Source organism: Netta rufina (genome assembly GCF_964035555.1).
Source record: "Netta rufina genome assembly, chromosome: 21".
Lineage (NCBI taxonomy): Eukaryota > Metazoa > Chordata > Aves > Anseriformes > Anatidae > Netta > Netta rufina.
Window position 1 is genome coordinate 7278029 of NC_140145.1, and position 16101 is coordinate 7294129.

The 16101-nt window shown below is 65.0% G+C and overlaps 2 protein-coding genes across 2 annotated transcripts; both read right to left on the minus strand.

The window, feature by feature from the left end:
* Window positions 1–113: 113 nt before the first annotated feature.
* On the minus strand, window positions 114–14146 carry BLTP2 (bridge-like lipid transfer protein family member 2; the record flags this gene model as incomplete). The annotated part of the gene is given in 53 exon segments (XM_084299944.1): window positions 114–679; window positions 768–902; window positions 984–1082; window positions 1269–1393; window positions 1620–1755; window positions 1860–1970; window positions 2085–2131; window positions 2134–2170; window positions 2247–2427; window positions 2516–2637; window positions 2725–2733; window positions 2735–2881; window positions 2966–3061; window positions 3063–3088; window positions 3383–3457; window positions 3460–3564; window positions 3737–3802; window positions 3805–3832; window positions 3834–3836; window positions 3916–4050; window positions 4052–4123; window positions 4240–4269; window positions 4271–4398; window positions 4538–4685; window positions 4687–4791; window positions 4793–4834; window positions 4984–5166; window positions 5168–5187; window positions 5267–5329; window positions 5332–5365; window positions 5451–5503; window positions 5506–5639; window positions 5759–5983; window positions 6060–6178; window positions 6261–6463; window positions 6546–6737; window positions 6989–8084; window positions 8210–8415; window positions 8545–8809; window positions 8930–9093; window positions 9323–9441; window positions 9642–9790; window positions 9887–9954; window positions 10042–10166; window positions 10503–10626; window positions 10704–10884; window positions 10981–11041; window positions 11344–11462; window positions 11570–11732; window positions 11870–11916; window positions 12167–12296; window positions 13032–13284; window positions 14050–14146. Coding segments are annotated over 53 exon segments (6984 nt in total). The 3' UTR covers window positions 114–496.
* Window positions 14147–14522: 376 nt separating this feature from the next.
* Window positions 14523–16071, minus strand: SDF2 (stromal cell derived factor 2). Its single transcript, XM_084299509.1, has 3 exons — window positions 15846–16071; window positions 15552–15748; window positions 14523–14923 (listed from the first exon to the last, which is right to left on the minus strand). The coding sequence occupies exons 1-3, from the start codon at window positions 16066–16068 to the stop codon at window positions 14636–14638; spliced, it is 708 nt and encodes a 235-aa protein (XP_084155635.1). The 5' UTR covers window positions 16069–16071; the 3' UTR covers window positions 14523–14635.
* Window positions 16072–16101: the final 30 nt, after the last annotated feature.

Sequence of the window (16101 nt, forward strand, 5' to 3'; positions counted from 1 at the left end):
CGGAGGAGATGGATGAGGGACCCCCAAAAGGAGGGGAAGCCAGGGGGTGAAACCACGTGTTGGGGATGGTGCTGACGGCGCCAAGGGGGGAGGCGAGTGGCAAGCTGTTCCAAATTAAAAACTCTTCTTTTAAACTCTCTCCCGTTCCCCTTTCTCCCAGCCTGGAGCCATCCTGCTGCTTCACCGGGCCCAGCACCCGCACAGCAGGGACAGGGGAGGCTCGCGGGCACCCTTGGCACAAGGGGGGGGGCGCTTTGCGCACCCCACAAAGCGGCCCTGGAGCTCTCTGCATCCCGCAGCCCCCCGCTGCTGCACCCCTGCCCTACAGGGAGGGGGCTGCTGAGGGTCTGGGCGCAGCTCCCCCCCCCCAGCTGGGGCAGCACCGTGCCGAGCAGCACGGCCCCCCCTCGGCACTATAGGGCTGCCCCTCTGCTGTGGGGAGCACTGGGGGGGGCGTTCCCCAGTCCCTTCCCGGCCTGCCGGGTGCTGCCGCCCTTCATTTGCGCCTGCCGAAGATGGATTTCTTGCTGGGGTTCTTCTCGCCCACGCTCAGCCCGATGAGCAGGCGCGCCTTCTCGTCCTCCTCCTGCTGCTGGATAGGCCCCTCCGATTTATTCTCCAGCTTCCCCCGGGCCTCCGCGCCCGCTGCCGGCTTCAGGCGCAGCTTCTCTTTGATCACCTGCCCCAAGAGGGAGAATGGGATCAGGATGGTCCTGAGCAGAATATAGGGAAAGGGGGGAGGCTGTGACAGCGCTGTCCCCACCGACCTGCGCCACCAAGGCTTTGCGGCTGTCCCTCTTCACCGCCATGGCGAAGTCCAGCCAGGTCCAGGTGTTGTTGTGGTACTCCAGGCACGGCAGCACCAGGTTCAGGTCGCCCCAATCGACGCTGTTCTTCTCACCCTGGACAGGAGGGGGGTCAGGCAGAGTGAGACAAGGCCCCGGGACCCCCCCCCCAGCGCCTCCCCGTCCCCGTCCCCTCACCTTGTAGCTGACGCAGGGCACCTGCGGGATCTTGATGTAGATGAAGGAGTTGTTCATGGCCGCGCGCTCCTTCATCTTGTCGATGTCGTCCACGGGGTGCTGGGGACAGAGCCGGGAGCAGGAGGTGAGGATTGGAAAGCAGCAGGGAAGGGAAAAGCGGGCAGCAAGCCGTGGCATTGCTTCACCAGGGAAAAAAGGGGGGGCAGGAAAGCAGGGCGAGGACAGGGCTACAAGCTCGGGAGCTAAGGGAAGGCCGGGTTTGGCTGGAGGCCCAGCAGCAGGTACCTCGGGTGCTTTTCGGAACGATCTTCTGACCCCTGACGTCCGATTCAGGCCCTGAGTGACTCCCTTCCCCGGCCCCAGCGCATCATCAGCCACAATCAGCTGCCGCGGCTTCACCACGGGGATCCCTGCGACAAAGGGGCTGCTGTCCTGGGGTGCAACCACCACCCCGATGCCCCCCAACAATCCCCTACCCAGAGGGGAGACCACCCCTCTCTGCTCCTCACCACACAGCTCCAGCAGCTGCCCCCAAAACTTGTCCTGGACCCACAGCCCGAGGTGCTCAGGTGGCACCGGGGTGCCGGGGAGGAGGGTGACCACGCAGCAGTGCCCCGCGCCTCCCGCCCCACTCACCCGTTGTCACCAGCTTGGACTTGTCTTCCTCATCCCCCACCTCCTCCTCCTCCACATTGCGGCCGGGGAAGAAGAAGCCCATCATCCTGTGGAAGAACTGGTGGGTGAGCTGGATGGTGAGCGGGACCACGTTCACCTGGAGGGAGAGAGACACACGTTAGAGCCAGGAAAACGCTTTTTTTTTTTTTTTTTTTTTTTTTTTTTTTTTGTGCCCTGCCACCTCCCAGCCAGCCCTGGCACCTCGAAGTGCTCCTTGATGGAGATGCCCCCCACGGGCGGCCGGACCTTGCTGAAGATCCTCAGTGCCAGCTGCCGGCCGGACTGGCAGGAGCTCTGGGGACGCAGCACCACCTGCAGGGAAGCCAGGGGGTGGCTGGGGTGAGGCACAGCCACCCTGGCCGGGTCACCGGAGGGTCCCCCGAGGGTCCCCTGAGGGTCCCCAGGGCGCAGAGCAGCTCCCCTTGCCTTGTACACCGCGTTGGGCAGCAGATTGTTCATCGTCACCCAGCCAGCTCCAGCAGATGCTCGGCGGTGTCATCGGATTTGTTGACCTGTGCCCACAAACGCATCAGCCCCACATATTTGGGCTCAGAGAGGGGCCGTGGGGGCCACGGGGCGGCTCGGTACCTTGCTGTAGAGGAAACGCTGCAGCTCCAGCTCGGCTATGCCCAGCTGCCCGTCCTCCTCCGTCAGGCGCCAGCGGGCCTGGGCGAAGTAAAACTCCGTCCTCCGTGCCACGCTCACGTCCTCCGGCTGCTTCCGCAGCTCCATCTTGTTGGCACGCTGCAGCTGGAAGTCCTTGAAGCACCTGCAGCAAACAGGGGAGAGCTGGGATGCGGGAGCCTCGGAGGAAGGAGGGGAACAACGCCAAGGAAGGCGGAGAGGGCCCCCCGTACCTGATCAGTATGTTCAGCTCCTCGCTCTCCAGCTGCAGGTCAGCCTTCTCCTGGTTCAGCTGCTGCTGCAGCCGGTGGTTGAGCTCGAGCAGGGTCTCGTTTTTGCTGTCATCCTGCAGGGACTGAAGGAGAGACGACCCTCAGCGCCCTCCGCCCTGAAGCAGGGAGCCAGGGGAGCCGGGTCCTGCTGCCCGGGACGCGGGGCTCACCTTCACGTTGGGAGTACATCTGCTTCTCCAGCTGCCGGATCTGGGCCACGTGCTGCCTCACGGCCTCCTGCAGGTGGAGGATGCTGCTGCGCTGCTCCTCCGGGTTGCTGGAGATTTCCAGCTGGAAACGCACCCGCTGCTTCTTCTCGCTGTGCTCCTGGCCACGCGGATAAATAAGGGAGGATAAGGGAGCGCCCCGGGCGCAAGCAAGAGGCACGATGACTCGCAGCGTCGTGGGTACCTTGCGTTTGGGCTCCACGTGCAGCAGCAGGTTGTTGACTATGTCGAGGATCATGGCGTACTGGGCAGGGTTTGTGGAGATCTCCAGGTCGTGGTGGGATGAGCGTGAACGTGTCCACAGCTCCTGCAGGGACACAAAAAGGACACGTGGGGCACCTGTAGGGCCGGAGGTGGTACCTTTTGGGATGCACTCGGGGGCCAGCCAGCCGTGGAGGGACAGGGAATGAGCAGAGGTGGCTACATTGGCTCTAGGGGGCTCAGTGTCCAGCTCTGGGGGTGTCCCTGATCCCACAAGGCTGGGGACCCTGCACGCTCCCCTCTGATCTCAGCAGGGACAAGAGGGGCCACCCCTGGACCTGGCAGGCACCTGTGGGTCAGCCCAGGGCTCTGCCGAGACACGCTGCCAGGCTGTACCCACCCTCCTGCTTCTTCAGCAGATCCTCCTTCTCCTGGTTAGCAGGAGTCTCGGGGGGCTTTATCTGCGTGGCCAGCTCGGGTCGATGTCGTGGCTGTAGCTGATGTAGTACATGCGGCAGCTGCAGCGCGAGATGATCCTCTGCACCTGCTGGGTCTGCTGGGCTTCCGAGGGCTGGTTCCAGTCTGGGGACAGGCAGGGGGACCACGGCCTCAGCACCACTCCGGGGACCCCATGAGAGGGCTCAGAGCAGCAGCCAGCTCCCGGAGCCACACACGCATGTGCAAGAGCCCCCAGCTCCACCAGCCTCGGGGTCACCCACTGGGGCAGCGCGGTGGCCAGCTCCTCCCGCAGTACCTGTCGTGGTGCTGACCATGCCCCCCACGGCCTGCCCGCTCTCCATCAGCTCCTGCACCGAGTCAGGCTCCGCTGCCGATGTTCCTCGATATTTTTTCACCTAGGGAAGCGAGGAGGCACTGCTGGTTGCCCCCGTTCTCCCTGCAGCTCGCCCATCAGGTGCCAACCCTGGCGCTCACCTCCAGCCAGAGCTGCCCGTGCTCCCTCTCGCTGGGGCTGCTTTCCGTGGTGGCGAAGTACTGCATGCCGTCCAGCAAGCACGTCCACGACGTCTTCTGCTTCAGCGTGTCCCCGTACCACGCCGGGTGGTGCTGGGCACTGCAGCAGCTGGGCCTTCGCGGCCGACACAATCACACAGCCCTCTGTCTCCGCGCCTCGCAGCACCATCTGGGGGGAAAAAATAAAAAAAAAAAGAGATCCTGGGGGGGTCAGGAGGAGGCAAAGCCCCTCTCATCGTGAGGGAGCGGAGTGTGGGAGCCAGCAGGCTGGCCAGGGGCACGGACCTGGCAGTTGACCAGCTCGATGAGGCAGTGTGCGGTTGTAGATATCATCGGTCTGGCAAGCGGCGATGCCACACAGCTGCTCGCTAGCCCCCGATTCCTCCTCCGTGAAGACCACGAACTTGTCCGTCTCCTCGATGAGCTTCTGCAGCATGTAGGCTCCTGGGAAGGAGGAAAGGTCAGGGAAAAAGCCAAAGGGAGCTGGCTAGGAGGTGACAGGGTGAAGGCAGGCAGAGTTTTGGGCTTTCAGGCACAGCCAGGCCACTGCTGGGTGCGCGTTTCCACTCCCCGCCACGCTCACCCCCCGAGGAGGCTCTCTCAGGACGGCCGCTGGTGATGGGAGCAGTGACTCTGGCAGGGATGGAGGGAGCGGAGAGCGGGCCCCGCTTCAGCTTCTTGGCCTGCAGCTGCGTGTCAATCTTCAGCCCCTTCAGGGCCTCGGTGGAGAGGGTTGCGTTTGAGCACCGCTGCTTTTTTGTAGCCGTCATAGAGGCCGAAGGCGATGTCCCGGTTTGTGGTGGTCCAGGACGCCCGCAGGTCCACCAGGTGCAGCTGGGTGCGTGTGGAAACCATCGTCCCCATCCCGCAGGGGCAGCTCCTGGGCACAGAGGGGCAGAGCCTCAGCACAACGAAGCCACCTCCAGCCCGTTCCAGCAAAGATCGAGGTCCCCGTGTCGTGGGGGATGCCACCGAGGGCAGCACGGGCTGGGTTACCCCTGCCGTGCCCCGGGGTGATTGCTGCGGTACCTCCTCAGCCGTGCGGTTGCTGTGCCGCTGGTAGGTGAGGGAGGACAGGCTGAGCAGGTGGGTTTTCTTCACCAGGGTGTCGAGCCGGTGGTCGGCGTTCTCGTCGCAGGTGGAGGCCATGAGGTGCACGGTGACCTGGCTCAGGTCGCTCACCATCTGCGTGATGCTCCACTCCGAGATCAGGGCGTCGCATCACCGTGCCAGCTGGGGGATGAGGAGAGGGGTCAGCCGGGACCCTCCCCAGCCTGGAAGCACGTGGGGTGCCAGCAGGACCCCAGCTCACCTTGTGGGATGAGCCGCTGCGTGCCGCGGGTGAAGATGTGCCCCTGGCAGCACTCCACCTGGATCCCCGCTGCTGGGCAAAGGAGGCCCAGTAATGCACCTAGGAGGGAGCAGACAGCAGGGCTTGAGAGATCAGAGCAGGGAAAGAGGGGAAATAACTCTGGGAAGCCACCCCCAGGACTTGCCTGCAGCCGGGGGAAGAGCGCAGTGTAGGACAGCTGCTTGTAATGCTGCCCAGCTTCTTCTTACTGGGCTTCAGGTTGTTGAAGAGCTTCCCACGGCAAATAGGGCGCGTCACGCTGGTCCACGTGGCCCAGAAGTTCTGCATCCAGCGGAGGGTGCTGCTGTAGAGCAGGATCCGGGGCTGGAGTGCTCTGAGAATACACCCGTCATCAGCCAGCCCCACGGGGCAGGGACACGGCGGCACCCAACACAGGGGCTGGATAAAGGATGGCTAAAACCGGCGCTCCCCTTTGCCCCAGGGGGCTGTTACCCACCCTCACTGGGCCGCGTCAGGTCCATCCGGATGGAGAGGTTGAGGTTCTCGGAGCGGAAGGCACGGTAGGAGTCGTACTGCTGCCCCACCGGCACCTCGGGCAGGAAGTCAGGGGAGCGCAGCACCACGCCGTGGTGGTCGTGGGGGTTCCCGTGGCACAGCCACTGCAGGTCCAGCGTCATGCACAGGTCGGGGAGGTGCAGGAAGCAGCAGTCGTCATACCTGGGTGGAGAAAGAAGCCCCCGGTAACCCCCCAGCACTATCAGCAGCAGCCCCAGGCTCTCAGCCCCACGCTCACTTGGAGGCTGTCCGGACGTTGATGTCCAAGTTGCCCTTGAAGACGAACTGCCCGGGTTTCCAGTGGAAGGAGAGGTGGCTCCACTCCCAGTGCATGTTCTCCGTGGTGTTGTAGGGGTCCTGCAAGCACAAGCAGCACGAGCAGAGGGAGGTGTGAGGCAGCCCCACGCCACGCTCCGCTCCCTACCCCGCCGTCTCCCACCTCGGTGGCCAGCTGGTGCAGGTTGGCCTGCTCGATGTCCATGTGCCAGTCCCCGTGGAACAGAAGGCGGCTCTTGTCCCACCAGGGCAACGGGGCGCTGGGGTCCTCCGAGGGTTTGGTGAGCAGATCCACGCACTGACCGATCAGGGTCCAGGCCGGGTCCCAGCAGGGCCCCCACACGATGGTGTACTGGGAGATCTCAGCTGGGGGACATCGGGGGCACGGCTCAGTCCTCTGCCACGTCCCCGCCCCGGCAGAGAGCCCCCTCGGCCCTCGAGCTCTTACAGTGGAAGTCGTGGTAGAATTTGAGGGGGGGCATGTTCCTCTCCACCGTCGCGTCCCCCCAGGGCAGCCCCAACTTCAGCACCTGGCGGCGCCGGGAGCAGGCCTGGCCGCACTGCTCAGCCCCGATCAGCCGGCCCGAGAGCTGCCAGTTCCGGATCTCGAAGAGGTAGCGAGGGTAATCGCGGATCCGCACTGCGGGGCAGAGCAGGGGACGATGGAGGGGGCAGAAGATGGGCACTGCTCCGATCCTGACATTTTGGGCTGTCCCAGGAGCCACCACCTTGTTGCCTCTCTGCTCCATTCCCACTCCCAAGCAGCTCTGAAAGTCGTTTCCCCCACTCGGCCACGCGTCACGCAGTGCCACGAGGTCCCTGCCTTGAGAGCCCACGCCACGCGGCCACCACATCGCCCTCTGAGGACACCCTCAACACGAAACCACTCACCAAAAAAGCTGCCCACGCTGCCCTTCATCATGCGGCACCACTGCGTGACCATCTCCAGCCCCTCGGGGGGGAAGGGGCTGACGCTGTCCAGGTCCCTCATCTGCTCCACGACACGCTCCGTGCCGTGGAAGGACTCGTCGGCCATGGCCACCAGCTCCAGGTGGGCCAGGGTCCAGGTGAGGAGAGCCCTCCGCATGGGGGTGTTGGCGTAGAGGCGCCGGGAGCGCTGGATGTAGATCTCGATGTTCTTCTTCTCCAGCGAGGCGTAGAGCTCCTCGATCTTGCGGGCGGGCAGCAGCTCCCCGTGCTGCTTGCGCAGCGCGGCCACCTTGGCGTCCAGCAGCTGCAGCCGCTTGGCGCTCTCCTTGCTCTCGTCCTTCATCAGCTCGTAGTTGTCCCGCAGCTTCACCTCGAAGACGTCGTCCAGGAAGACCCAGGAGAAGTGCGTGACTTTGAGCAGCAGGTCAGGAGGCAAGGAAGTGCTGGAGGGGCGCCCGCGTCGGTGCAAACCCTTCAGCCACTTCTGCACGCCCACGGCGGCGTCCAGCGTGCGGGAGAAGTCGTACTGGTAGGGGAACTCGATGCTGACGCTGGCGAAGGAGAAGGCCCAGCCGCGGTTGCGGAGGGTGCGCAGGGTGGGGAAGGCGCAGCGGTGCAGGATCACCTCCTCCAGCTCCGGCAGCAGCTTCACCTCCACCTCCTTGAAGCTGAAGATGCTGTGGCCGTCGAAGCCGGCGGCCAGCTCCGGGCAGTAGCCGTGCAGGGCGCCGCCGTGCCAGCTCACCGAGGTCCGTTCAGCGGCCAGGCTGATGTAGTTGGCCTCGGAGACGAAGGCGGTGACCTTGGCAGAGCTCAGCTCCAGCGACAGGGACAGCAGTCTTTTGGGGGGAGCCCCGTCGGGCTGGGGGGACCCTCCTGGCTCAGTAGGGGTGGTGGCACGGGGCGCCGGGCTCTCCGGGGACGGGGAAGGAGGCGTCCCGTGGCCGAGGGCGCTCCGCAAGGCTTCGTGGCACTGCAGGGTGGCCAGGGTGTGATGGTACAAGTGCATGTGGTCGGGGGGGCTCCACAGCACCGCCAGCCCCTCCCCACACTGCACCTAGAGCGGAGAGAAAGCTCCAGGTCACCGCCACATCCTCCTCTCTGTCACCTCTTGGTGCCCTGTGCCACCGCCCCGTCCATCCCAGCGCCAGCTAAAGCAGAGTCCCGAGGCCCCTCACCGACCTCCAGGGAGCGGATGCTGCTGTGGTAGGTCACGGAGAGCATGGAGAGGTTGGCCACGGGGTTGGGGATGGCAGGAGCTTTGCAGCACGGCTGCATCTTCTCCGTGATGCTCTTCACCAAGGCCAGCACCATGCCCTGGACGCTGAGCGTGCAGCTCTCGGCGCTCCCCAGGACAGTCAGCGTGTCCAGCCGCAGCTCCAGGGCGCCTGGAGGGGCAGCACATCGGTGCTGGAGGCACAGAGAAGGCACCCCGCAGCACGCCAGGCTCCCCTGGCTGTGGGGGCTGTTCCAGGACAGCCATACGGGGCCAGGCCGGACACCACAACCGCACTTACCCACCACAGCTGAGAGCGTGAAAAGATTTACATCCTCCACCTTCAGATCCACCTTCCAGAGCAGCCCCCAGGGCTCGCTCGGGGCAGAGGGAGGCTGCTCAGCGAGCTCAGCTCCGCCAGGCCGCAGGCAGAACAGGGGCAGGACCCTGGCCAGGCACTCGGTGCAGGTATCCGACGACTCCACCTGCAGCCCCCGGATGGTGCAGTCCAGGAAAAGCGTGTCCGACTGGGCGCTGGACATGCCCAGAGGCTGGTTGTAGCTGCCCTGCAGGACAAACTGGCTGATTACTGTCATCCTTCTCCCACCACACCCCCCCCCGTGCTGCCCACGTGGAGTTACGGGCGGGCAGCCCCCCCGGGAGCAGCCCCTCAGCTCCCCGCTCACCTGTAGGTTGAAAGAGTCGAGGATGAGGGCTTCTCCCCACACGTGCATGTTGGGCGGGTGGGGGGCACGCTGGATGTGCGAGTCGTTGCCCACGCGCCAGCAGAGGTGGTCCACGGCCAGCACCGCCCGCTGGTGCACGCTCTGGGGGCGCAGGTGCTGGTAATCTGCGGGCAGAGGGGAGGGGGATGCAGGCAGGGCTCGCTGCCCCCAAAAAAGGGGGACTTGGACACAACCAGGCAAGGACCCGCAGCCCCCAGCTGGACCCAGACACAGCAGGATGCTCCCCGTTGCCATACCACACGCCCAGGCTGCTGAACATCCCAATATTTCTCTCGCAAAGCCACCAACCCCACAAGAAGAGCCCAGCAGGCACCCCCGAAGCCCAACCCCTACCTGCAGAGATGGAGTTGAAGCCCAGGGCGAAGGGCGGCGTGTCCCCCAGCTGCACTGAGACGTTGACGTTGGACAGCGAGGCACACAGGATGATCGGCGCGAGGATTTGGGGGTAGCTCCTGTGGGGGAAAACCACAGACAGGCTGTCGGAGGGGTGCTGCATCCCACAGAGCAGCCCCGAGGGACACCCTCTGTAGGGTTTCCCAGCTACCACAACACCAGGGGCCGTGCACAGGAGGTGCCACATGCCCAGGCACCCCGTCAGAGTGGCAGGCAAGAGGAAAGAAGCCACAAAAGCAGCAGCTGAGGCTGAGTTTACCTTCCCTTGTGCCCCCGGCTGGGGACAGGCACCTCTCGGCACCCGCGTTCCTGCGCCAGCAGCCCCAGCCAGTGCGAAAACTCTTGGTGGCGGTAGTGGATGATGCAGGTGTTGAGCAGCACAGCAGCCGAGAGGTCAATGGCTGTGACCTGGAGCAGGGAGAGCGCGGGGTGGCAGCAAGCTCGGGCCGGGAGCTGAACCGGAGCCCTCCCGGGGGACCGGGAGCGCGCCCAGCGCCCGCTCACCTGCACGCTGGTCTTCAGGGAGTTGAGGCACACGATGCGCTGGCGGCTCTGGGACAGGAGAAGGCCATCTGGGGAGGGAAAGGAGCAGAAGTGAGGGCTGGAGGAGGAAAAGGACGGTAGCTCTGATCCCGGGGGCCCCCCTCCTGGCTACTTGCCCTCCAGCTGGAGGTCTACGCTCATTTGGTCCAGGTCCGAGGTGGGGGTGAAGTTGCGCAGCGGGATCTGCTCCTCCTCGCGCCGGTAGAGGAACTGAAGCAGCTTCAGGCTCCAGGTGAGGTGCCTGGGGAGAGCAGGGAGTCGCTGCCAGGCAGGAGCTGCGCCCCCACGGCCTCCCGTCTCCTCGCCTCACACCCCAGCTGGCTAACACACCGGCACGGACAAAGCACGGGCCAGTATATACCTGCAGCCCAGCCCATCACCATCATCCCAGCAGCTGTCCTGCTGGAGCACCAGCTCGCCTGCCTTCCTTCTCCCCCAGGAGCACAGCCCCAGGCCATGCTCAAGTGTTTCCCACCACGGTGGGCTCTAGGGTTTGCTCTCTGCCTTCTGGCGGAGCAGGGAATGGCACAACCATGCCAGGGCTTCCACAAGCACCTCTCCCACCTGCCCCCCTCACCTCTTCTGGCTGTTCATGGACAGCACCACGCTGGTGCTCTCCAGCTTCACCTCCACCCTCCTGGGCATGAGCTGCAGCGTGGCCCTGCTCAGCAGGGACGAGGACTTCAGGGGCTCCTCCGGGCCTGCGGTGGGACACACAAGAGTCACGGGCAGCAGCAGAAATCCCAAATCCAGCCCTCGCCCTGTCCCCAGGCCTGACCTGGGCTGGGCTGCTCCCCCCCGGCCGTGAATCGGTGCAGCAGGGGGCTGCAGAAAAGCCCCTCGTGGAGCTCTGCCTGCAGGGTCCGGACGCTCAGCCTGACGCCCACCAGCCGCCGCTTGCTGCTGATCTCCAGCGAGAGGGAGAGCGCCAGGGCCAGCTCTGCCAGGCATGTGTCATCCTGGGGGGGTTAGGACGAGTGAGGAACGTGTCCCGAGTAAGGAACGTGTCCCGGCGTGTCCCAGAGCGTGGGATTTCTCCCCTCCCCAGCACTCACCAGCTGGCTGCTCCGCAGCACCTTGCTGTTCACCTTGGTCAGGCTCACCTCGCAGTTGAGGCTGGGGGGAGCAGAGCGAGGCTTTGGGCCCTGCTGCCTCCACGCCCAGCCCTTTCCTCGCTTTTTGGGGGGATGCGGAGACCCCAATTCCTCCCCCAAAAGCAGAGCAAAAAGCCTAACCCCGTGAACAACACGGCCACCCGTCGGGAAAACAAATGGCTCTGGGAAAAAGGGACCGGGACAGGACAAGGCAGGACAGAAGGAGCCCTGGATGGTGGGAGTGGGAGAAGATCTCACCCTCATCCCAGCAGGGAAACGGGGCCGTGCTGGGGGAGGAGGGGAGCAGCGTGCCAGCAGCGTTACCTCTTCCCATCGCCGGCGAGGAGGAGCCGCGTCTTGCTGGCCTGGATGTGCCAGAGAGACTCCGACGTGGCCACGTGCAGAACCATGACGTTGATGGACTCCAGGTGGATGGAGAAGAGCTGACGGGAGGGAAAACATTAGGGCGAGGGCTGCCTCGATGGCAGGACAGCCTGCAAAACCCTACCAGGAGCAGAGCCTACAAAACCCTGCCGGGAGCACAGCCTACCTGGCTAAGGAGCCGCAGCAGGGAGGGTTTCAGGGCCACGTCCCCTCTGCTCTCGCCTCCATCGGCCTCGCTGGGAGCCCCCGGGAAATGGGGCTGGAAGCCAGGGCCCTTCTGCAGGTCCGTGCGGATTCGCACCTCCCCAAAGCACAGCTCGAAGTAGCGCCTGCACAACAACAGCACGGGCAAGCCTGACGCGAGCCCGCGGGCCCTGCTGTTTTGGGGGGGCTCTGTGGGACACCCCAAAGGATTTTCCAGACCGCGAGGCCCCAAAAGAGCAGCTGGGGAGCTGGGGGGACGTACGGCAGCTCCCGGCTCAGCTTGCTGGAGATCCAGACGTTGTCGATTTCCTGCAGGGACACAGGGGCAGGTGAGCGAGGAAACCGACAGAAACATCCCGCAGAGCCCACACCAAACCTCCCACCCCGCTCCCAGTGCTCGGCATCACGCAGGGAGCCCCCCAAAAAACAAATTTGGCCAGGGAAAAAAGGAAGAAACCGGTGAAACCTCAGGGCCGCGTGCCAGCAGCATGTCCAAAGGGGACCGTGGCCACCCTGCCCTCACCCCAAACCCCGGGACCCCCGCTCCAGGGGCACCCACCACCGTCTGCTGCTTCTGCTGGAACTTGAGGCTGATGTTTTGGGCCCAGAAGAAGCCGAAGGAGCCGATCTTCAGCTCTGCCCGCAGCTTCTGGCGGCACCAGCTGACAGCCAGGCGGCACAGCAGCCACCTGCGGGGACACAGAGGGATGGGGTCAGCCCCCTGCCCATCGGGACCACCCCGCATCGACCCCTCCGAGCCCCCCCCGAATCCCCACAGCCAGCCCGCAGCCCCCCCTTGACCTGGCACATAGGTCTGTGGGACCCCCCCAGAAGCCCCCATATTCCTGTCCCCCCCACACACCTCAACCCATAGCCCCCCTACACGCCCAGCCCCCCAAACCTATGAGCCCCCCCCCCTCCCACCCCCCAAACCCTACACCCCCTTTACACCCTTCCAGGAGCCCAAGACCCCCCCAGAACCAGAAAGAAACCCCCCGACACCCCTCAGGACCCCCCCAGGACCCCCTCACCCCCTCAGAACCCCCCCCTCAGCCCTCAAAGACCCCTCTTCACCCCCCTGAAGACCCCTTACCCACCTCAGGACCCCCCTTAACCCCTCCAAGTCCCCCTCACCGCCCCCAGGACCCCCTCAACCCCCCCAGGACCCCTTCAGGACCCCTCCTCAGCCCCCAAAGACCCCTCCTCACCCCCCTGAAGACCCCTTACACCCCTCAGGACCCCCCCTCATACCCCCAGGACCCCCTCCTACCCCCAGGACCCCCTTACACCCACCAGGATCCCCCTTACCCCCCCCTCACCCCTTCCCCAACCCTCCCACACCCCTCAGGACCCTCCTCACCCCCTCGGAACCCCCCCAGGACCCCCCAACCCCCCCCATTTCCCCCTTTCCCCGTGGCCCTGACCGCGCCAGCAGCGCGGCGAGCAGCAGGCCGATGGCGATGGCGAGCAGGGCGATGCCGGGGAGCGGCAGGGGCAGCCCCGGGCCCCCCGAACCCCCCGGGCCCCCCCCCCGCCATGACGGGCGCCCCCCCCTCCCCCCGGGCCCCGCCGCCCTCCCAGCAGCGCCCGCGGAGCCGGCGGGGCAGTGACGGCCGCGAGGGGCGGGGCCAACGAAGGGGGCGTGGTCAAGCGGCGGGAGGGGGCGTGGCCAAACCCCTGGGGGGCGGGGCCTTACCCGGAGTTGAGCGGCGCCTCCTCCGCCCCCCCCCCCACGCTGCCGGTCCCCCCCCCGGTCCCCTCCCTTTTTTCCCGGTTTCTCCCGATTTTTCTCCTTCTCCTCGTTCCCCCCCGGCTCTCCTCCGACCCCCCGGGCCCCCCTGGTTCCCCCGATTCCCCCCCTTTTCCCCCGGTACCCCCTTTTTTCCCCCGGTTCTCTCCCTTTTTCCCGGTTCCTCCCGGTTTCCCCCATCCCCCCCGTTTCCCCTCCTCTCCCCTCTTTCCTCCGGTTCTCCCCAGCACCCCCCGGTTCCTCCCGGTTCCCCCCCTTTCTCCCCAGTTCCTCCCGGTTCCCCTGATTTTTCCCGGTTCCCCTTTTCCCCCCGGTTCCCCCCACTTCCCTCCCTTTCTTCCAGTTCCCTTCGGTACCCCCCAGTCCCCTCCAACTTCCCCCGGTTCCTCCTGGTTCCCCCCGGTTCCCCCCGGTTCCCCCGTGCTCAGGAAGCAGCACACCACGGGCACACAGCTCCTTCCTGGCCCCCGGCCCAGCAGCGGGACACAGGGAGAGGAATCGGGGTGGAGAGGAGTGGGGTTGATAGGGGTGGGGAGTCCAGCATAGTTCTGGGCAGATTTGAGGGGCTGGGGTATGGTTTGAGTCGGATTTAGGGTGCTGGGATCCAGTTTGAGTTGGATTTGGGGCACCAGAATCTGATTTGAATCTGGTTTGGGGCACCGGAATCCGTTTTGAATGTGGGTTTGGGGCACCAGGATCCAGTCTGAGTTGGATTTGGGGTACCAGCTTGCGTCCAATCTGGACCCTGGGAGCTGGTGCGAGTTGGATTTGGGACACAGGGTTCTGCATTGTGTTTGGGGCACTGGGATCTGAGCTGAGCTGAATTTGGGGCTCTGTGATCCAGTTTGGGGTTTGTGATCTGTGTTGGGTTGGATGTGGGGCACTGGGATCTGCTTCCAGTCAGATTCTACATAGGAAGCTCTGTTTCGTGTCTCATCTGGACTTTAGGATCTGGACTTCAGGATGGATCAACTTTGGGATCAACTTTGTTGAGGACATAGGGATGTGTTTTGCATTGGATTTGGGACACTGGGATCAGTTTGGGGCTGCATTTGGGATCTGTTTCGTGTTGGGTTCACGCTGCGGGGCTCTGCTTTGCATCGAATGCCAGACACTGAGCTCTGCTTGGTGTTAAATTCAGAATAACGGAATTATTAACGCCGTGTGAAATTCAGAACAAGAGAACTATTAACTCCGTGCTGTGTTTGGGACGTCGGGCTCCACTTTTTGGTGCGCGCCAGACCCGCGCGGGGCCCGGGGCCCGTCAGTCTGTGTCGGTCACAGCTCGGCGTGGTAACGCTCCGCTTTGAAAACCTCGCCGGGCTGCATGAAGACGCCCTCCATGACCTTCCAGTAGTTGTGCTGGCTGGAGGCGGCGGCGCCGTGCACCTCCTTCTGCCCGTGGATGGGCCGCCCGTACTGCTCGCCCGTCACCGCCAGGAAGACGTCGGTGGAGGCGTGCTGGAAGCGCACCTCGCTGTCCCGCGCCCAGTAGGTCCCGCTGCACAGCACCGTCCAGTCGTCCAGGTAGTCGCCCTCGCCGTCCTCCCCGAAGGCGCTCACCTCCTGCGGTGGCAGCAGCAAGGACCCGGTTACGTGGGGAGAGGGGAAAAGGAGCTCGTTTTGGGGGGGCTCGAAGCTTTGTGGCACGGTGGGGAGGGGAAAATGGGGGTGTCGGAGGGGGAGCACCCACGGGGATGGCTCTGCAGGGGTGTCAGGGTTAAGGAGTGCACATTTGGGTGCTGTTTTGTTAGAAGTTTGTTCCCTAAAGTAAAAGCTCGGGTGCCGCAGGGCTTGTAGGGGGCACAGCAAAGCCCAGGTGCCCCAGGGGATGCAGCTTGCTGTGGTGGGGATGGTCCTGCTGGCTGCTGGGGAGAGGGGCTGGCATGAAATGGGGGGCAGAGAGTGGGATTGGGGCTGAGAACGGGGCTAGGGGGAGAATGGGACAAGGGAAAATAGGTCTGAGGGGGAAAAGGGGATAATGGGGCTAGGGAAAAATGGAGCTGGGCGGGACAAGGGGGCTTGGCAGGGGCTAGGGGACAATGTGGGGTTGGGAAGGATGGGGACAGCAACACCAGGGACCTGTTAGGGACCCAGTAAGGACCTGATGGAGTCCCGGTAAGGGCAGGGGCTGGTCCTAGGGAACAAGAGGAGCCCGGTCGGGGTTAAGGGCCACAGGGGCCGTGCCCGGTACCTGGTTCCCGGAGAGCGGGGAGGCGAAGCGGTGGCTGTGGAGGTTGCGGCCGGTGCCGAGGTGCGTGAGGCGGATGGCCTGGCCGCACCGCACGGGCCGGCCCCGCTCGCACACGGCGGCCGTGCGGCCCCGCACCCGCCAGTAGCTGTTACCATCGTCCGCCGCCGCCACGCCGGTCACCGACTGCTGCCCGCTGCCTACGGGAGACAAAAAAATAAAAAAATGAAGAAATAAATTAATAAGCAGGTAAATAACGCCCGGGAGGGGGCTGGCGGCCGGTAGCGGGGCCGTTACCGGAGCCGTAGCGGACGTCGTGCGAGTGCAGGCGCACGTTGTGCCGCACGTTGAGCAGCTTCACCACCGAACCGCACGTAACGGGGCCCGGCCCGCCTCCTCCTCCTGCCCCGTTAACGGCCGCGCCCAGCGCCAGCACCAGCGCCACGATCGGGAGCGGGGCCGGCCCCGGGAGCGGGGCCCTGCCCGCAGCCGCCGCCGCCGCCACCACCTCCGGCCCCATCCCCGCTGCCGCTTCCGGCGGAAGCGGAAGTGG